The sequence below is a fragment of the Crinia signifera genome, chromosome 4 (assembly GCF_055691185.1).
Source record: "Crinia signifera chromosome 4, ASM5569118v1, whole genome shotgun sequence".
NCBI lineage: Eukaryota > Metazoa > Chordata > Amphibia > Anura > Myobatrachidae > Crinia > Crinia signifera.
Genome location: NC_139220.1, coordinates 340,040,328 through 340,062,693, shown reverse-complemented (window position 1 = coordinate 340,062,693; position 22,366 = coordinate 340,040,328). Strand labels below are relative to the sequence as shown.

At 50.6% G+C, this 22,366-nt stretch overlaps 1 protein-coding gene across 1 annotated transcript in view; it reads left to right on the top strand.

The window, feature by feature from the left end:
- Window positions 1–22,366, top strand: part of LOC146076068 (asialoglycoprotein receptor 1-like) — a 93,432-nt gene that overhangs the window by 43,828 nt on the left and 27,238 nt on the right. Inside the window, exon 6 of the mRNA XM_083185897.1 lies at window positions 9,256–9,336. Coding sequence (XP_083042023.1) covers window positions 9,256–9,336 — 81 coding nt within the window. The remainder of the gene's footprint in view (window positions 1–9,255; window positions 9,337–22,366) is intronic.

Genomic DNA, 22,366 nt, shown 5'->3' with positions numbered 1-22,366 from the left:
CAGGAGAAAGTCAGGAGAGGGACAGGAGCAGGTAAGGAGGTGGTAGGAGCAGTCCAGATGTATGGAAGCAGTGAGGCAGGAGAAATGCCGGACTTATTTAGAAGTGGGTAGGATCTGGTCAGGAGTGGGCAAGGAGCAGGCCAAGAGTGGGCCGGGAGGGGGCCAATAGTGAGACAGGAGCAGGACAGGAGTGGGACAAGAACAGGTGAGGAGTGGAACAGGAGCAGGAACAGGTCCAAAGTAGGACAAAAAACATGTGATAAATGGGACAGGAATAAGGTAGAATTGGGGTAGTAGCAGGATAGGAGAAGGCAGTAGGAACAGGTCAGGATTGGGATAAGAGTAGGATAGAAGTGGGGTATAAGGCTGGTCAGGAGTGGGGTAGAAGCAGGTCAGGAAGTGGGGCAGGAGCAGGTCAGGAGTGGGGCAGGAGCAGTTGGGGAAAGAAGCAGGTCAGGAGTGGGAAAGGAGCAGTTTAGGAGGTGGGGCAGGAGCATTTCTTGAGGTGGGGAAGAGCAGGTCAGGAGTGGGAAAGGAGCAGTTCAGGAGGTGGGGCAGGAGCAGTTCAGGAGGTATGACAGGAGCAGTTCAGGAGGTGGGACAGAAGCAGTTCAGGAGGTGGGACAGAAGCAGGTCAGGAGGTATGGCAGGAGCAGGTCAGGAGGTATGGCAGGAGCAGGTCAGGAGGTATGGCAGAAGCAGGTCAGGAGGTGGGACAGAAGCAGGTCAGGAGGTGGGGCAGGAGCAGTTCAGGAGGTATGACAGGAGCAGGTCAGGAGGTGGGGCAGGAGCAGTTCAGGAGGTGGGACAGAAGCAGGTCAGGAGGTATGGCAGGAGCAGGTCAGGAGGTATGGCAGGAGCAGGTCAGGAGGTGGGACAGAAGCAGGTCAGGAGGTGGGGCAGGAGCAGTTCAGGAGGTATGGCAGGAGCAGGTCAGGAGGTGAGGCAGGAGCAGGTCAGGAGGTGAGGCAGGAGCAGGTCAGGAGGTGGGGCAGGAGCAGTTCAGGAGGTGGGACAGAAGCAGGTCAGGAGGTGGGGCAGGAGCAGGTCAGGAGGTGGGGCAGGAGCAGTTTAGGAGGTGGGACAGAAGCAGGTCAGGAGGTTGGCAGGAGCAGTTCAGGAGTGGGACAGGAGGTAGGAACAGGCCAGGAGTATGGAAGTAGTGAGGCAGAAGTAATTTAGAATGATAGAATAGAATAGAATTCCTTTATTTGTCTCACAATGGAGACAGCGGGATGCAGTCAAAATCGCGACGGTCAAAATGCCGACAGGGTCAAAATCCCGAATGGGTCATAATACCGACAAGGTCAAAATCCCAACAATATAACAATATAAATCTAGAATGTAAGTGCATGAAGGTCTCTACAGACCATGACAGTTGTACGTTCTAATCGCAGCAGGAAGAAATGACCTGCGGTATCTCTCCGTTGAGCATCGAGGGTGAAGAAACCTATCACTGAGCTAGACAGATCCGTCAGAGTATTCTGGAACGGGTGTGATGCATTATCCAATAAGGAGGTTATCTTCCTAATCATTCTCCTCTCTCCCAATATCTCTACAGAATTCCTGGGCATTCCTAGGACAGAACTGGCCTCCTTATCAGCCTGTTTAGTCTCTTACCAAATCCAAATCTCTCAATCCAAATACTGCCCACAGTAAGGACTACTGTCCTATTGGGGTAGGATCTGGTCAGAAGTGGGCCAGGACTAGGTAATAATGGGCCAGGAGCAGGCCAAAAGTGGAATAGGAGTGGGACAGAAGCGGGCAAGAAGTAAGACAGGAGTGGGCCAGGATTGAGGTAGGACCAGGCCAGGAGTGGGATAGGAGAAGGCCAGGAGTCGGATAGGAGAAGGCCAGGAGTATGGGAGTAGTGAGACCAGGTTGAATGCAGGAGTGATGTAGAAGGGCAGTCATTATACAGGAGTGGGGCAGTCACTGTACAGGAGCCGGGCAGTCATTGTACAGGAGCCGGGCAGTCATTATACAGGAGTCGGGCAGTCATTATACAGGAGCCGGGCAGTCATTATAGAGGAGCCAGGCAGTCATTATACAGGAGCCGGGCAGTCATTGTACAGGAGCCGGGCAGTCATTGTACAGGAGCCGGGCAGTCATTGTACAGGAGCCGGGTAGTCATTGTACAGGAGCCGGGCAGTCATTGTACAGGAGCGGGGCAGTCATTATACAGGAGCCGGGCAATCATTATACAGGAGCGGGGCAGTCATTATACAGGAGCCGGGCTTTCGTTATACAGGAGCCGGGCAGTCATTATACAGGAGAGGGGCAGTCGTTATACAGGAGCGGGGCAGTCGTTATACAGGAGCGGGCAGTCGTTATACAGGAGCGGGCAGTCATTATACAGGAGCGGGCAGTCATTATACAGGAGCGGGCAGTCATTATACAGGAGCGTGCAGTCATTGTACAGGAGCCGGGCAGTCATTGTACAGGAGCCGGGCAGTCATTGTACAGGAGCGGGGCAGTCATTGTACAGGAGCGGGGCAGTCATTGTACAGGAGCCTGGCAGTCATTATACAGGAGCGGGGCAGTCACTGTACAGGAGCGGGGCAGTCATTGTACAGGAGCGGGGCAGTCATTATACAGGAGCCGGGCAGTCATTATACAGGAGCCGGGCAGTCATTATACAGGAGCCGGGCTTTCGTTATACAGGAGCCGGGCAGTCGTTATACAGGAGCGGGGCAGTCGTTATACAGGAGCGGGCAGTCGTTATACAGGAGCGGGCAGTCGTTATACAGGAGCCGTGCAGTCATTGTACAGGAGCCGGGCAGTCATTGTACAGGAGCCGTGCAGTCATTATACAGGAGCCGTGCAGTCATTGTACAGGAGCCGGGCAGTCATTATACAGGAGCCTGGCAGTCATTATACAGGAGCCGGGCAGTCATTATACAGGAGCCGGGCAGTCATTATACAGGAGCGGGGCAGTCATTGTACAGGAGCGGGGCAGTCATTGTACAGGAGCGGGGCAGTCACTGTACAGGAGCCGGGCAGTCATTGTACAGAAGCGGGGCAGTCATTATACAGGAGCGGGGCAGTCATTATACAGGAGCGGGGCAGTCATTTTACAGGAGCGGGGCAGTCATTATCCAGGAGCCGGGCAGTCATTATACAGGAGCCGGGCAGTCATTGTACAGGAGCGGGGCAGTCATTGTACAGGAGCGGAGCAGTCATTGTACAGGAGCGGGGCAGTCATTGTACAGGAGCGGGCAGTCATTATACAGGAGCCGGGCAGTCATTGTACAGGAGCCGGGCAGTCATTGTACAGGAGCCGGGCAGTCATTGTACAGGAGCGGGCAGTCATTGTACAGGAGCCGGGCAGTCATTATACAGGAGCCGTGCAGTCATTATACAGGAGCCGTGCAGTCATTATACAGGAGCGGGGCAGTCACTATACAGGAGCCGGGCAGTCACTGTACAGGAGCGGGGCAGTCACTGTACAGGAGCGGGGCAGTCACTGTACAGGAGCGGGGCAGTCATTGTACAGGAGCCGGGCAGTCATTGTACAGGAGCCGGGCAGTCATTATACAGGAGCGGGACAGTCATTATACAGGAGCCGGGCAGTCACTGTACAGGAGCGGGGCAGTCATTGTACAGGAGCGGGGCAGTCATTATACAGGAGCCGGGCAGTCACTGTACAGGAGCGGGGCAGTCATTATACAGGAGCCGGGCAGTCATTATACAGGAGCGGGGCAGTCATTATACAGGAGCGGGGCAGTCATTATACAGGAGCGGGGCAGTCATTATACAGGAGCGGGGCAGTCATTATACAGGAGCGGGGCCGTCATTATACAGGAGCCGGGACAGTCATTATACAGGAGCCGGGCAGTCATTATACAGGAGCGGGGCAGTCATTATACAGGAGCGGGGCAGTCATTGTACAGGAGCGGGCAGTCATTGTACAGGAGCCGGGCAGTCATTGTACAGGAGAGGGGCAGTCATTATACAGGAGCGGGCAGTCATTATACAGGAGCCGGGCAGTCACTGTACAGGAGCGGGGCAGTCATTATACAGGAGCGGGGCAGTCATTATACAGGAGCGGGGCAGTCATTAAACAGGAGCCGGGCAGTCACTGTACAGGAGCCGGGCAGTCATTGTACAGGAGCCGGGCAGTCATTATACAGGAGCGGGGCAGTCATTATACAGGAGCGGGGCAGTCATTATACAGGAGCGGGGCAGTCATTATACAGGAGCGGGGCCGTCATTATACAGGAGCCGGGACAGTCATTATACAGGAGCCGGGCAGTCATTATACAGGAGCGGGGCAGTCATTATACAGGAGCGGGGCAGTCATTGTACAGGAGCGGGCAGTCATTGTACAGGAGCCGGGCAGTCATTGTACAGGAGAGGGGCAGTCATTATACAGGAGCGGGCAGTCATTATACAGGAGCCGGGCAGTCACTGTACAGGAGCGGGGCAGTCATTATACAGGAGCGGGGCAGTCATTATACAGGAGCGGGGCAGTCATTATACAGGAGCCGGGCAGTCACTGTACAGGAGCCGGGCAGTCATTGTACAGGAGCCGGGCAGTCATTATACAGGAGCGCGGCAGTCATTTTCCAGGAGCCGGGCAGTCATTATCCAGGAGCCGGGCAGTCATTATACAGGAGCCGGGCAGTCATTACACAGGAGCCGGGCAGTCATTGTACAGGAGCGGGGCAGTCATTGTACAGGAGCGGGGCAGTCATTATACAGGAGCGGGGCAGTCATTATACAGGAGCCGGGCAGTCACTGTACAGGAGCCGGGCAGTCATTGTACAGAAGCGGGGCAGTCATTGTACAGGAGCCGGGCAGTCATTGTACAGGAGCGGGGCAGTCATTTTACAGGAGCGGGGCAGTCATTATCCAGGAGCCGGGCAGTCATTGTACAGGAGCGGGGCAGTCATTGTACAGGAGCGGGGCAGTCATTGTACAGGAGCGGGGCAGTCATTATACAGGAGCGGGGCAGTCATTATACAGGAGCGGACAGTCATTATCCAGGAGCCGGGCAGTCATTGTACAGGAGCCAGGCAGTCATTATACAGGAGCGGGCAGTCATTGTACAGGAGCCGGGCAGTCATTATACAGGAGCCGTGCAGTCATTATACAGGAGCCGTGCAGTCATTATACAGGAGCGGGGCAGTCATTGTACAGAAGCGGGGCAGTCATTGTACAGGAGCTGGGCAGTCATTATACAGGAGCGGGGCAGTCATTATCCAGGAGCCGGGCAGTCATTATACAGGAGCCGGGCAGTCATTGTACAGGAGCGGGGCAGTCATTGTACAGGAGCGGGGCAGTCATTATACAGGAGCGGGCAGTCATTATACAGGAGCCGGGCAGTCATTGTACAGGAGCCGGGCAGTCATTGTACAGGAGCGGGGCAGTCGTTGTACAGGAGCCGGGCAGTCATTGTACAGGAGAGGGGCAGTCATTATACAGGATCGGGCAGTCATTATACAGGAGCGGGGCAGTCATTATACAGGAGCGGACAGTCATTATACAGGAGCCGGGCAGTCATTATACAGGAGCGGGCAGTCATTGTACAGGAGCCGGGCAGTCATTATACAGGAGCCGTGCAGTCATTATACAGGAGCCGTGCAGTCATTATACAGGAGCGGACAGTCATTATACAGGAGCCAGGCAGTCATTATACAGGAGCGGGCAGTCATTGTACAGGAGCCGGGCAGTCATTATACAGGAGCCGTGCAATCATTATACAGGAGCCGTGCAGTCATTATACAGGAGCGGGGCAGTCATTGTACAGAAGCGGGGCAGTCATTGTACAGGAGCTGGGCAGTAATTATACAGGAGCGGGGCAGTCATTATACAGGAGCCGGGCAGTCATTGTACAGGAGCGGGGCAGTCATTGTACAGGAGCGGGGCAGTCATTGTACAGGAGCGGGGCAGTCATTATACAGGAGTGGGCAGTCATTATACAGGAGCCGGGCAGTCATTGTACAGGAGCCAGGCAGTCATTGTACAGGAGCGGGGCAGTCATTTTACAGGACCGGGGCAGTTATTATCCAGGAGCCGGGCAGTCATTATACAGGAGCCGGGCAGTCATTGTACAGGAGCGGGGCAGTCATTATACAGGAGCGGGGCAGTCATTATACAGGAGCGGGCAGTCATTGTACAGGAGCCGGGCAGTCATTGTACAGGAGCCGGGCAGTCATTATACAGGAGCGGGCAGTCATTGTACAGGAGCCGGGCAGTCATTATACAGGAGCCGTGCAGTCATTATACAGGAGCCGTGCAGTCATTATACAGGAGCGGGGCAGTCACTGTACAGGAGCGGGGCAGTCACTATACAGGAGCGGAGCAGTCACTGTACAGGAGCCGGGCAGTCATTGTACAGGAGCCGGGCAGTCATTATACAGGAGCCGGGCAGTCATTGTACAGGAGCGGGGCAGTCATTTTACAGGAGCGGGGCAGTCATTATCCAGGAGCCGGGCAGTCATTGTACAGGAGCGGGGCAGTCATTGTACAGGAGCGGGGCAGTCATTGTACAGGAGCGGGGCAGTCATTGTACAGGAGCGGGGCAGTCATTATACAGGAGCGGACAGTCATTATCCAGGAGCCGGGCAGTCATTGTACAGGAGCCAGGCAGTCATTGTACAGGAGCCAGGCAGTCATTATACAGGAGCCGGGCAGTCATTGTACAGGAGCCGGGCAGTCATTATACAGGAGCCGTGCAGTCATTATACAGGAGCCGTGCAGTCATTATACAGGAGCGGGGCAGTCATTGTACAGAAGCGGGGCAGTCATTGTACAGGAGCTGGGCAGTCATTATACAGGAGCGGGGCAGTCATTATCCAGGAGCCGGGCAGTCATTATACAGGAGCCGGGCAGTCATTGTACAGGAGCGGGGCAGTCATTGTACAGGAGCGGGGCAGTCATTATACAGGAGCGGGCAGTCATTATACAGGAGCCGGGCAGTCATTGTACAGGAGCCAGGCAGTCATTGTACAGGAGCGGGGCAGTCATTGTACAGGAGCCGGGCAGTCATTGTACAGGAGAGGGGCAGTCATTATACAGGATCGGGCAGTCATTATACAGGAGCGGGGCAGTCATTATACAGGAGCGGACAGTCATTATACAGGAGCCGGGCAGTCATTATACAGGAGCGGGCAGTCATTGTACAGGAGCCGGGCAGTCATTATACAGGAGCCGTGCAGTCATTATACAGGAGCCGTGCAGTCATTATACAGGAGCGGACAGTCATTATACAGGAGCCAGGCAGTCATTATACAGGAGCGGGCAGTCATTGTACAGGAGCCGGGCAGTCATTATACAGGAGCCGTGCAGTCATTATACAGGAGCCGTGCAGTCATTATACAGGAGCGGGGCAGTCATTGTACAGAAGCGGGGCAGTCATTGTACAGGAGCTGGGCAGTCATTATACAGGAGCGGGGCAGTCATTATACAGGAGCCGGGCAGTCATTGTACAGGAGCGGGGCAGTCATTGTACAGGAGCGGGGCAGTCATTGTACAGGAGCGGGGCAGTCATTATACAGGAGTGGGCAGTCATTATACAGGAGCCGGGCAGTCATTGTACAGGAGCCAGGCAGTCATTGTACAGGAGCGGGGCAGTCATTTTACAGGACCGGGGCAGTTATTATCCAGGAGCCGGGCAGTCATTATACAGGAGCCGGGCAGTCATTGTACAGGAGCGGGGCAGTCATTATACAGGAGCGGGGCAGTCATTATACAGGAGCGGGCAGTCATTGTACAGGAGCCGGGCAGTCATTGTACAGGAGCCGGGCAGTCATTATACAGGAGCGGGCAGTCATTGTACAGGAGCCGGGCAGTCATTATACAGGAGCCGTGCAGTCATTATACAGGAGCCGTGCAGTCATTATACAGGAGCGGGGCAGTCACTGTACAGGAGCGGGGCAGTCACTATACAGGAGTGGAGCTGTCACTGTACAGGAGCGGGGCAGTCACTGTACAGGAGCCGGGCAGTCATTATACAGGAGCCGGGCAGTCATTATACAGGAGCGGGACAGTCATTATACAGGAGCCGGGCAGTCATTATACAGGAGCCGTGCAGTCATTATACAGGAGCGGGGCAGTCATTATACAGGAGCCGGGAAGTCATTATACAGGAGCCGGGAAGTCATTATACAGGAGCCGGGAAGTCATTATACAGGAGCCGGGCAGTCATTGTACAGGAGCGGGGCAGTCATTATACAGGAGCCGGGCAGTCATTATACAGGAGCCGGGCAGTCATTATACAGGAGCCGGGCAGTCATTATACAGGAGCCGGGCAGTCATTATACAGGAGCCGGGCAGTCATTGTACAGGAGCCGGGCAGTCATTATACAGGAGCGGGGCAATCATTATACAGGAGTGGGGCAGTCATTATACAGGAGCCGAGCAGTCATTATACAGGAGCGGGGCAGTCATTGTACAGGAGCGGGGCAGTCATTGTACAGGAGCGGGCAGTCATTGTACAGGAGCCGGGCAGTCATTGTACAGGAGAGGGGCAGTCATTATACAGGATCGGGCAGTCATTATACAGGAGCCGGGCAGTCACTGTACAGGAGCGGGGCAGTCATTATACAGGAGCGGGGCAGTCATTATACAAGAGCCGGGCAGTCACTGTACAGGAGCCGGGCAGTCATTATACAGGAGCCGGGCAGTCATTATACAGGAGCCGGGCAGTCATTATACAGGAGCCGGGCAGTCATTATACAGGAGCCGGGCAGTTATTGTACAGGAGCGGGGCAGTCATTGTACAGGAGCGGGGCAGTCGGGGCAGTCATTATACAGGAGCGGGCAGTCATTATACAGGAGCAGGGCAGTCACTGTACAAGAGTCGGGCAGTCATTATACAGGAGCCGGGCAGTCATTGTACAGGAGCGGGGCAGTCATTGTACAGGAGCTGGGCAGTCATTATACAGGAGCTGGGCAGTCATTATAGAGGAGCAGGGCAGTCATTATACAGGAGCCGGGCAGTCATTGTACAGGAGCCGGGCAGTCATTATACAGGAGCGGGTAGTCATTGTACAGGAGCCGGGCAGTCATTATACAGGAGCTGGGCAGTCATTATACAGGAGCCGGGCAGTCACTGTACAGGAGCCGGGCAGTCATTATACAGGAGCCGGGTAGTCATTGTACAGGAGCCGGGCAGTCAATATACAGGAGCCGGGCAGTCATTGTACAAGAGCGGGGCAGTCATTATACAGGAGCGGGGCAGTCATTATACAGGAGCCGGGCAGTCATTATACAGGAGCGGGCAGATCTGCATATACCTCTGTATTACAGGTGCACTGCAGATTGGGGTGCAGAAAGTCCTGAGTTCTCTCAGCAGATTATCAGACCGGATAAAGAGACTGGAAATAAATGGTGAGCATTTAAACAAAATCACAATTGTCTGCTAAATAAAAGAGTAAATCCAGAAGTGCCAACGTCACAGGCCGACGTGGGGCTGACACTGGGAGGGGCTAAAAGGTTAACTTTCTGAGAGTTTACATTTAATTAAAGGTATCCATCATCCCAATATCTCTGTGGGCCTAATTCAGAGCTTATCGCTGTTGTATGAGCAGTGACATAACTACATAGAAACATAGAATGTGACGGTAGATAAGAACCACTTGGCCCATCTAGTCTGCCCCTTTTTTAAACCATATTTGATCCTTATTTTTGTGTACGGATATCAATATGCCTATCCCAAGCATGTTTACATTGTACTACTGTATATGTCTCTACCACCTCTGATGGGAGGCTATTCCACTTATCTACTACTCTTTCTGTGAAGTAATTCTTCCTCACATTTCCCCTGTACCTTCCTCCCTCTAGTGTCAGTGCGTGTCCTCGTGTTCTGCTGCTCCTCTTCCTGTGACTAATGTCTCCCACCTGTATCTTCCTCTTTCTAGTGTCAGTGCATGTCCTCGTGTTCTGCTGCTCCTCTTTCTGTGAAGAATGTCTCCCACCTGTACCTTCCTCCCTCTAGTGTCAGTGCATGTCCTCGTGTTCTGCTGCTCCTCTTCCTGTGACTAATGTCTCCCACCTGTACCTTCCTCCCCCTAGTGTCAGTGCATGTCCTCGTGTTCTGCTGCTCCTCTTCCTGTGAAGAATGTCTCCCACCTGTACCTTCCTTCCTCTAGTGTCAGTGCGTGTCCCCGTGTTCTGCTGCTCCTCTTCCTGTGAAGAATGTCTCCCACCTGTACCTTCCTCCCCCTAGTGTCAGTGCATGTCCTCGTGTTCTGCTGCTCCTCTTCCTGTGACTAATGTCTCCCACCTGTACCTTCCTCCCTCTAGTGTCAGTGCATGTCCTCGTGTTCTGTTGCTCCTCTTCCTGTGAAGAATGTCTCCCACCTGTACTTTCCTCCCTCTAGTTTCAGTGCATGTCCTTGTGTTCTGCTGCTCCTCTTCCTGTGACTAATATCTCCCACCTGTACCTTCCTCCCTCTAGTGTCAGTGCGTGTCCTCGTGTTCTGCTGCTCCTCTTCCTGTGACTAATGTCTCCCACCTGTACCTTCCTCCCCCCAGTGTCAGTGCGTGTCCTCGTGTTCTGCTGCTCCTCTTCCTGTGACTAATGTCTCCCACCTGTACCTTCCTCCCTCTAGTGTCAGTGTATGTCCTCGTGTTCTGCTGCTCCTCTTCCTGTGACTAATGTCTCCCACCTGTACCTTCCTCCCTCTAGTGTCAGTGCATGTCCTCGTGTTCTGCTGCTCTTCCTGTGAAGAAGTCTCCCACCTGTACCTTCCTCCCCCTAGTGTCAGTGCATGTCCTCGTGTTCTGCTGCTCCTCTTCCTGTGACTAATGTCTCCCACCTGTACCTTCCTCCCCCTAGTGTCAGTGCATGTCCTCGTGTTCTGCTGCTCCTCTTCCTGTGACTAATGTCTCACACCTGTACCTTCCTCCCCCTAGTGTCAGTGCATGTCCTCGTGTTCTGCTGCTCCTCTTCCTGTGACTAATGTCTCACACCTGTACCTTCCTCCCTCTAGTTTCAGTGCATGTCCTCGTGTTCTGCTGCTCCTCTTCCTGTGACTAATGTCTCACACCTGTACCTTCCTCCCTCTAGTTTCAGTGCATGTCCTCGTGTTCTGTTGCTCCTCTTCCTGTGACTAATGTCTCCCACCTGTACCTTCCTCCCCCTAGTGTCAGTGCATGTCCTCGTGTTCTGCTGCTCCTCTTCCTGTGACTAATGTCTCACACCTGTACCTTCCTCCCTCTAGTTTCAGTGCATGTCCTCGTGTTCTGTTGCTCCTCTTCCTGTGACTATGTCTCCCACCTGTACCTTCCTCCCCCTAGTGTCAGTGCATGTCCTCGTGTTCTGCTGCTCCTCTTCCTGTGAAGAATGTCTCCCACCTGTACCTTCCTCCCCCTAGTGTCAGTGCATGTCCTCGTGTTCTGCTGCTCCTCTTCCTGTGACTAATGTCTCCCACCTGTACCTTCCTCCCTCTAGTGTCAGTGCATGTCCTCGTGTTCTGCTGCTCCTCTTCCTGTGAAGAATATCTCCCACCTGTACCTTCCTCCCTCTAGTGTCAGTGCGTGTCATCGTGTTCTGCTGCTCCTCTTCCTGTGACTAATATCTCCCACCTGTACCTTCCTCCCTCTAGTGTCAGTGCGTGTCCTCGTGTTCTGCTGCTTCTCTTCCTGGGATGAATGTCTCCCACCTGTACCTTCCTCCCTCTAGTGTCAGTGCGTGTCCTCGTGTTCTGCTGCTCCTCTTCCTGTGACTAATGTCTCCCACCTGTACCTTCCTCCCCCCAGTGTCAGTGCGTGTCCTCGTGTTCTGCTGCTCCTCTTCTTGTGACTAATGTCTCCCACCTGTACCTTCCTCCCTCTAGTGTCAGTGTATGTCCTCGTGTTCTGCTGCTCCTCTTCCTGTGACTAATGTCTCCCACCTGTACCTTCCTCCCTCTAGTGTCAGTGCATGTCCTCGTGTTCTGCTGCTCTTCCTGTGAAGAATGTCTCCCACCTGTACCTTCCTCCCCCTAGTGTCAGTGCATGTCCTCGTGTTCTGCTGCTCCTCTTCCTGTGACTAATGTCTCCCACCTGTACCTTCCTCCCCCTAGTGTCAGTGCATGTCCTCGTGTTCTGCTGCTCCTCTTCCTGTGACTAATGTCTCACACCTGTACCTTCCTCCCTCTAGTTTCAGTGCATGTCCTCGTGTTCTGTTGCTCCTCTTCCTGTGACTAATGTCTCCCACCTGTGCCTTCCTCCCCCCAGTGTCAGTGCATGTCCTCGTGTTCTGCTGCTCCTCTTCCTGTGACGAATGTCTCACACCTGTACCTTCCTCCCTCTAGTGTCAGTGCATGTCCTCGTGTTCTGCTGCTCCTCTTCCTGTGACTAATGTCTCCCACCTGTACCTTCCTCCCCCTAGTGTCAGTGCATGTCCCCGTGTTCTGCTGCTCCTGTTCCTGTGACTTATGTCTCCCACCTGTACCTTCCTCCCTCTAGTGTCAGTGCATGTCCTCGTGTTCTGCTGCTCCTCTTCCTGTGAAGAATGTCTCCCACCTGTACCTTCCTCCCTCTAGTGTCAGTGCATGTCCTCGTGTTCTGTTGCTCCTCTTCCTGTGACTAATGTCTCCCACCTGTACCTTCCTCCCTCTAGTGTTGGTGCATGTCCTCGTGTTCTGCTGCTCCTCTTCCTGTGACTAATGTCTCCCACCTGTACCTTCCTCCCTCTAGTGTCGGTGCATGTCCTTGTGTTCTGCTGCTCCTCTTCCTGTGACTAATGTCTCCCACCTGTACCTTCCTCCCCCTAGTGTCAGTGCATGTCCTCGTGTTCTGCTGCTCCTCTTCCTGTGACTAATGTCTCCCACCTGTACCTTCCTCCCTCTAGTGTCAGTGCATGTCCTCGTGTTCTGCTGCTCCTCTTCCTGTGACTAATGTCTCCCACCTGTACCTTCCTCCCTCTAGTGTCAGTGCATGTCCTCGTGTTCTGTTGCTCCTCTTCCTGTGAAGAATGTCTCCCACCTGTACCTTCCTCCCTCTAGTTTCAGTGCATGTCCTTGTGTTCTGCTGCTCCTCTTCCTGTTACTAATGTCTCCCACCTGTACCTTCCCCCCCCTAGTGTCAGTGCATGTCCTCGTGTTCTGCTGCTCCTCTTCCTGTGACTAATGTCTCCCATCTGTACCTTCCTCCCTCTAGTGTCAGTGCATGTCCTTGTGTTCTGTTGCTCCTCTTCCTGTGAAGAATGTTTCCCACCTGTACCTTCCTCCCTCTAGTGTCAGTGCATGTCCCCGTGTTCTGCTGCTCCTCTTCCTGTGACTAATGTCTCCCACCTGTACCTTCCTCCCTCTAGTGTCAGTGCATGTCCTCGTGTTCTGCTGCTCCTCTTCCTGTGAAGAATGTCTCCTACCTGTACCTTCCTCCCTCTAGTGTCATTGCATGTCCTCGTGTTCTGTTGCTTCTCTTCCTGTGAAGAATGTCTCCCACCTGTACCTTCCTCCCTCTAGTGTCAAAGCATGTCCTCGTGTTCTGCTGCTCCTCTTCCTGTGAAGAATGTCTCCCACCTGTACCTTCCTCCCTCTAGTGTCAGTGCATGTCCTCATGTTCTGCTGCTCCTCTTCCTGTGACTAATGTCTCCCACCTGTACCTTCCTCCCCCTAGTGTCAGTGCGTGTCCTCATGTTCTGCTGCTCCTCTTCCTGTGAAGAATGTCTCCCACCTGTACCTTCCTCCCCCTAGTGTCAGTGTGTGTCCTCGTGTTCTGCTGCTCCTCTTCCTGTGAAGAATGTCTCCCACCTATACCTTCCTCCCCCTAGTGTCAGTGCATGTCCTCGTGTTCTGTTGCTCCTCTTCCTGTGACTAATGTCTCCCACCTGTACCTTTCTCCCCCTAGTGTCAGTGCCTGTCCTCGTGTTCTGCTGCTCCTCTTCCTGTGAAGAATGTCTCCCACCAGTACCTTGTTATAACCCCTGATATATGTGAGAGTTTATATCATGTCCCCCCTTTCCCTTCTCTGCTCTAAAGTATACATATTAAGATCTTTTAGTCTTTTCCTGGTACGTTTTGTGATTTAGGCCATGCACCATTTTAGTTGCCCTTCTTTGTACAGTCTCTAATGTATTTATATCCTTCTGGAGATATGGCCTCCAGAACTGAACACAATACTCTAGGTGAGGTCGTACCAATGACCTATACAGTGGCATTATTACTTCTTTCTTTCTACTGCTGATACCTCTCCCTATGCAGCCAAGTATCTGACTTGCCTTCTTCATTGCTTTGTTACATTGCCTACCTGCTTTTAAGTCCCCTGAAATAGTGACACCTAGATCCCTCTCTTCCTCAGTAGTTTCCATAATAGAGCCATTTATACTATATTTAGTCTTTGGATTTTTGAGACCCAAGTGCATGATTTTGCATTTTTTGGCATTAAACTGTAGTTGCCATGCTCTTGACCATTCCTCTAATCTACCTAGATCCTCAATCATTTGTTTTACCCCTCCTGGTGTGTCTACCCTGTTGCATACCTTTGTGTCATCTGCAAAAAGGCACATTTTACCCTCAATTCCATTTGCAATATCACCAATAAAGATATTAAAAAGCACTGGTCCAAGTACAAAATCCCTGGGGTACCCCCACTTGTAACCTTTCCCTCCTTTGACTGTACTCCGTTTACTACAACTCTCTGTTTTCTGTCCTGCAACCACGCTCTTATCCATTCAACTATCTTAGAATCCAATCCCAAGCTTTCCAAGTTTATTTAACAGCCTACGATGTGGGACAGTGTCAAAAGCGTTACTAAAGTCTAGATAAGCTACATCCACAGCCCCACCTTGATCTATTACTTTAGTCACCCAGTCAAAAAAGTCAATAAGATTTGTTTGACAAATTCCTGTAAATTGCTGGTTTTGAAATATTCTACAACTTTGTTTTAAGAGTGTTTCCATCAATGTTCCTACTACTGATGTAAGGCTCACTTGTTGATAGTTGCTTACCTCTTCCTTGCTTCCACTTTTGTGCAGTGGGACTATATTTGCTATTTTCCAGTCCGCTTGGGATTAATCCAGTAGCTAGTAACTGGTTGAATAATTCTGTTATTGGTTTTACCAGCTCCCTTTAAGCTCTTTTAGTATCCTTGGATGTATCCCATCTGTCCTCATTGATTTATCCACTTTCAGTTTTGAGAGTTCTGTGAGGACTTTCTCCTCTGTAAATGTACTTGTCTCTCCCTCAGTTTTCTGACTATACTTGCAACTTAACTGTGGCCCCTTCTCCTCTCTTTCAGCAATGAATACTGAGCAGAAATAATGGTACTTGTGTATTTTGGCTGCGCCCATCGCATCGCATTCCATAACGCATGTGATGGTATGCGATGCGACACGATTTCCTTGGATAGTGTGCGATGGCATACAATTTTCAAATTGTATGCCATTGTACATGGCATACAATGCCATACGATGCGATTAAACATTGTATAAGCACCCTAATGGGTGCTTATACAATGTTAAGCACCTAATGGGTGCTTACAATGTTAAATGCACCCCCACGCCACCCCCCACTATAAACGTGAACCCGAAGCGTGGCGAGCGCAGCGGTACGCGTCCTACGACCTTTTCATACCCCCACTATCCACGTTGGCGTGGAGTTGAGAATAGATTAGTGTGGCGAGCGCAGCGAGCCACCGAGCCCGAAGCGTGGCGAGCGGACGCGGATACCTGTGAAGTCCGCGAAGGGACGCGTTTACCTGTGAAGGTATCCGCGTCCGCTCGCCACGCTTCGGGCTCGGTGGCTCGCTGCGCTCGCCACACTATTCTATTCTCGACTCCACGCCGACGTGGATAGTGGGGGTATGAAAAGGTCGTAGGACGCGTACCGCCGCCCCTCGCGGGCTCGCTGCGCTTGCCACGCTTCGTGTTCACGTTTATAGTGGGGGGGTGGCGTGGGGGTGCATTTAACATTGTAAGCACCCATTAGGGTGCTCAAAAGCACCCTTTAGGGTGCTTATGCGATTTTTCATCGCATAGGGGGTCAAAATCGCGTCGCATCACATGCCATCCGGTACATGCTGAAATCGGGCGCCGCCAAAATACACAAGTACCGAAAAAATTATTAATATGATCTTCTATTATATTGTCCCCCTCAAGAAGACTATCACTCTCTGGGCCTTATTCTAGTTCACTCTTTCTGACAAAATCCTTCTTAGATGGACAAAACCATGTGCACTGCAGGGAGGCAGATGTAAAATGTGCAGAGAGAATTAGATTTGGGTGAGTTATTTTGTTTCTGTGCAGGGTAAATACTGACTGCTTTATTTTTACACTGCAACATACAATAGATCTCACTTTGAAGTAGAACCCCACCAAATCTAATGCTCTCTTCACAAGTAACATCTGCCCCCCTGCAGTGCACATGGTTTTGTCCATCTAAGAAGGATTTTGTCAGAAAAAAGTGAACTAGAATAATGCCCTCGGTCTTTAGTCTTATTATTCTACTTTTTGATTTTCTCCTTTCACTTATATACCTAAAAAATATAAAATAAAATAAGTATTAAATTGCAGCCGTGTGTCATTTCATAAGTTGTAATTCAATGATGATGGTGTATATTAGTGTAAATATCTGTATATACGTGTTCCGGTACTTTTAGTACCAGGTTATAACTAAATCCTCTATTGCTTTATACTGGAAAACTTATTCCTATTTGCTGGGGATTTTGTATATGATATTCATGTGATATTTACCCTCTATATAGTGTCAAAACCTAGGTATTCGGGATCCTCACTGATAGGTAGCTGGTGCTGTATTGGGTCTGTTATCTCTCTTAGATAGGCTCCCTTGCTTTTCTAGGTATCAATCATGTGTACATCAATTAATCGTACAGTGTACTCGTGGACTGTGTATATATTTCAATCAATCCAATATACACCTGTATTAATAATTGGGATTAGAGCACTGATCACTATAATTCAAATAGCCCAAAGTATCTGGGTCATGTAGTTTGTGTCAACTGATATACTGGACACATTTATTAAGTGATATATATTGTAGCTGAGTGCTGCTATTATTAGTCACAGGGACAGCGTGTGTCATTGTCGCTGTTGATTGAAATATATACACAGTACACTGTGCGATTAATTGAACATCAATTAAATATCACATGCAGGGCCGGATTAACAATGGGCCTGATGGAGCTACAGCTCCAGGCCCACTCTCCAAATAGGCCCATTTTGTAGCTGAGGGCCAGGGCTTTCCAACGAGCCCAGCCCCGTGACGCTAGCCCCCCCGGAAACGGAAATACCGCCAGGCAAAGCTGGAGCATAGGATAACATGGTACCCACTAATTCCGACCTCCACCTGGTTCCAACGGCTGCCAGTTCCCCCTCCGGCATCACAGAAGCTCGAGGTTGATCTCAGTCGAACTCAAATCGCTGGGCCTTCAATCTGATACCTGGTCCATATGGGTTCATTGGTTCTAGAGATATTGCGGGTAAACCATTTTTTTTTTTCATTTCTGAAATGTAATTTCATGGCTGTTCATGTTGTTTGAGGACAGATTTCTCTGGAACCAAACGGACCAGTTTCACGGGATGAAAATCATTCAAAGCCTACATGTAAATGGGTCAGTTGGTTCCGAAGATATAGCTGGTTGTTTAAAGGGTGGTTTTCTCTCCCCCTCACCCCAGAAAATGCAGAGACTAGGCTGGTGTAAAAGGGGCCAGTCCGGGAATGTCCCTGCCAATGTTCCCTCTAATGTTACGAAGGCTGTGTGCAGCAAAAGATTTTGGCTGTGCAACTTTGGAAGGAAATTAAAATTTTTGTGCGTCACTTTTATATAACTGGAAAATGACGTTCAGCATTTGTGATAACTTTACTTCAAAATGATATTAAACATTCAAAACACAGCACACAATGTAGTTAATGGGTGAAACACACATTAATTGAGTCCTCAACTGCAAAAAGGGACCACTGCTGCTTTGTGCGCTCTGTTGTAATGTCTGTGCGCAAGCTCGTCGAGTTGTGTGCGCGCGCACGTGCGCACAGCTTAGAGGGAACACTGGTCCTGCATGATTCTGGGACCATATTCCCGGGTAAGTTCCTGCATTTTCTGTTGTGAAAGGGGTATTATTTCAAATAGCCGTGCTCTGAATATAGCCGGGCAGCCCCCTGCTCTCTGCCCGGCTGTCAATGGCTGTCATTTCTGCCCGGCGGTGGCTGTCCCCCAGTTACCGTGAGCATGTATTCCCCCTTGGCAATGAGCATGTAATCCCACATGGCAACGAGCATGGAACCCCTGGCAATAAACATGGAACCCCTGGCAATGAACATGTAGGTAAGCAACACTTATGTAGCATAATTTTTAATAGGCATTATGGTGTTTGGCATAATACGTAATGGAGATTATGGTGTGAGGCTTATCATGTAATGGGCATTATGGTGTACATTTTTAATGTGCGCCGTTGCCCCTATTTATGAAGCATATTGTGCATTATTGCTCCATCTGTTTGGTATAGTGCAGGCATGTCCAAACTATGGCCCTCCAGCTGTTGTGAAACTTCAAGTCCCATCATGCATTGACACAGTTTTGCTATTAGAGAATGCTAAAACTATGGCAAGGCATGCTGGGACATGTAGTTTCACAACAGCTGGAGGGCCACTGTTTGGACATGCCTGGTATAGTGTGTATTATGGCTCAATCCATGTGGCAAAATGTGAATTTTGCCTTAATCTGTGTGCCATAGTGTGAATTTTGGCTCATTCCATGTGGCATAATGTGTAAGAAGCAAGTACAGTATAAGGGGTTACTATTGTGTAACATGATATATATAAGGGGTATATGGTGTGGTAAACTTAGGTTACCACATAAAAGGTGCTAAAATGTTGTCTACAAAGTTTCGGCTTTCAGTATTTTTTTATGACTGGAGTGCCGCCTCACCCCGCAAGTATGTTAGGACATCGCCGTCCTGCGGGTGCACCTTTGGAGTGCACCCGCCAATATATCTCCCTGCATTTTTCCTATGCCAGCCCCCTGCCTTTTCCAGGCATATATAATTAGTTGAAAGTATTTACACAAATACAGACACACCCATGAGCAGACCACCCAACCAGAACACTGGTCACGCCCCCACATTATTCGGTGCTGGCCACAACCCTTATTATTGCGCAGAATAGGCCCTTGATCATTTTCAGCTCCAGGCCCATTTAGACCTTAATCTGGCTCTGATCACATGAATATCATATACAAAATCCCCAGCAAATAGGAATAAGTTTTCCAGTATAAAGCAATAGAGGATTTAGTTATAACCTGGTACTAAAATTACCGGAACACGTATATACAGATATTTACACTAATATACACAATCATCATTGAATTACAACTTATGAAATGACCCACACGGCTGCAATTTAATACTTATTTTATTTAATTTTGGAAATATTTCACGCAAACAAACTTTCCTTTTTAATAAATAACTAATAAAAGGTATATTTTAAATAAATATTCTTCTCTTTATCTTCTTAGTGCGCCAACAAAGAGACAATCCTTTCTCTTTCCAGTTCTTTGTTGTACCATTTTCTCTTCAGCCTGTGCTTTTGCACATCTGATTACCTTCTTAGCCTCCTTCTGTCTAACAAGATCTAACACCTCTTTGTCCTCATTCTTCTGCGTCTGCTTAAATTTCTTAAAGGCCAACTTTTTTGCTTTCACAATACTTGCTACGCAGTAGCGCACGCAGGGGGGGGGGGTTCCGAGTACCCAGAAACCCCCCCAGGAGTCTAAGGGCCCTAGGATGAAAGCTGAGGGTCCCCTCTTTCTATGAGTACAAGAATTTTTAAAATTGGACCTTGGGAACAGGAGATATCTGACTTCAAAGCAGTGGTCCCCATCCAAGCCTTTTAATTGCTCTTCCCAGTCAGATATTTCAGGTTCTGTCTGAATTAGAGTTTATCTGAGGATATATTACAAAAGCTGGGACTCTCCCCCTCTGATGGACACTAGTAGCTTGTCTCTACTGTTCCCAGAACCAGAGGTATCAGCCTTCCAGCAGCTGGTTACTGCTCCAGTTCCACACACCTATTATTTAGTTTTATATACTCAATGGCAGATTGCTCTGCCTCCTGAACTCTGATCCCCTAGTCTCCAGGACCATTTGGTAGGTGGGATTCTCTAGTTTTTAATTACATTAAAATCTAAGAAATCTATTTCCGGGAACTGGAGATATCTGCAGTCAAGTAAGTTGTCCTCCCACCAGAAAATTATGATTAATAAGCCCACTCCACTATACACCCTTCCTCTGCGTATTAAACATCCTCTACCACCCCGGAAGTTATGTATCAGGGCCCCTTCATTCAGCCCAATGCCCCCTTCTCATCTCCCACCATCTGTGCAGTAAAGGGGAAATTAGTGGAAATTACTGATCCAGGCCCTACATGCTGAGCGGTTGATATAATACCCCCTACCACCCGCGGGACATCAAAGCATATACTGGGTCACCTAAGTGTCCATCTCCGTGCTTTGCTCCGCCCCTCTGGAAACCCCCTTCTGAAAATCCTGCGTTTGCCCCTGGCTACTTCTTATGCAAACCACAATGGCTTCCTTTTTCTTGTGTTTTTCCTAACTCTTTTGACACAAAGTTCTGTTGCTTTTAGAATTGCACTTTTTACTTTTTCCCATTTATCCTGCACTCCTTCCAAGTTCTTCCACTCTGCCAAAGAATCCCTTACAGAGTTTCCCATCTCTACAAAATCAGCCTTCCTAAAATCTAACACCTTTGTTTTTGTGTGCGATGAGTCAGTCTCTGTCTTTATTTTGAACCATACTGCTTGATGGTCACTGGATCCCAGATTTTCACCCACATTTATGTCAGATATTCTGTCACCATTTGTAAGTATTAAGTCTAATATTACGTCCTTACGAGTAGGCTCCCGCACCAATTGCTGGAGGGATGCTCCTTGCAAGGGACTCAGCATGTCCCTACTTCTGGTGGAACTTGCAACTACTCTATGATGAATATAATCTCAATCCCCTCACAGTGTGACTGACAGGAAGCCAGCATTTATGGGCAGTAAAGAGGCATACAAGTGTCTTGGACATTGGCGGTGTGCCCAGGTGTTATCTGGGAGGGTCTGTGACATCAGCACCGGCCCCGATCAGACTGATTATGTCATAGAGCTGTGGAAGGGCCAGTGTTATACAGAGGCGTGCCCGGGTGGTATCAGGGAGGGTCTGTGACATCAGCGCCGGCCCCGATCAGCCTGATTATGTCATAGAGCTGTGGAAGGGCCAGTGTTATACAGAGGCGTGCTCGGGTGTTATCTGGGAGGGTCTGTGACATCAGCACCGGCCCCGATCAGACTGATTATGTCATAGAGCTGTGGAAGGGTCAGTGTTATACAGAGGTGTGCCCGGGTGTTATCAGGGAGGGTCTGTGACATCAGCACCGGCCCCGATCAGACTGATTATGTCATAGAGCTGTGGAAGGGCCAGCGTTATACAGAGGTGTGCCCGGGTGTTATCAGGGAGGGTCTGTGACATCAGCGCCGGCCCCGATCAGACTGATTATGTCATAGAGCTGTGGAAGGGCCAGTGTTACGCAGAGGCGTGCCCGGGTGTTATCAGGGAGGGTCTGTGACATCAGCGCCGGCCCCGATCAGCCTGATTATGTCATAGAGCTGTGGAAGGGCCAGTGTTATACAGAGGTGTGCCCGGGTGTTATCAGGGAGGGTCTGTGACATCAGCGCCGGCCCCGATCAGCCTGATTATGTCATAGAGCTGTGGAAGGGCCAGTGTTATACAGAGGCGTGCCCGGGTGTTATCAGGGAGGGTCTGTGACATCAGCACCGGCCCCGATCAGCCTGATTATGTCATAGAGCTGTGGAAGGGCCAGCGTTATACAGAGGCGTGCCCGGGTGGTATCAGGGAGGGTCTGTGACATCAGCACCGGCCCCGATCAGCCTGATTATGTCATAGAGCTGTGGAAGGCCCAGTGTTATACAGAGGCGTGCCCGGGTGTTATCAGGGAGGGTCTGTGACATAAGCGTCGGCCCCGATCAGCCTGATTATGTCATAGAGCTGTGGAAGGGCCAGTGTTACGCAGAGGCGTGCCCGGGTGTTATCAGGGAGGGTCTGTGACATCAGCACCGGCCCCGATCAGCCTGATTATGTCATAGAGCTGTGGAAGGGCCAGCGTTATACAGAGGCGTGCCCGGGTGGTATCAGGGAGGGTCTGTGACATCAGCACCGGCCCCGATCAGCCTGATTATGTCATAGAGCTGTGGAAGGGCCAGCGTTATACAGAGGCGTGCCCGGGTGGTATCAGGGAGGGTCTGTGACATCAGCACCGGCCCCGATCAGCCTGATTATGTCATAGAGCTGTGGAAGGGCCAGCGTTATACAGAGGCGTGCCCAGGTGTTATCAGGGAGGGTCTGTGACATCAGCACCAGCCCCGATCAGCCTGATTATGTCATAGAGCTGTGGAAGGGC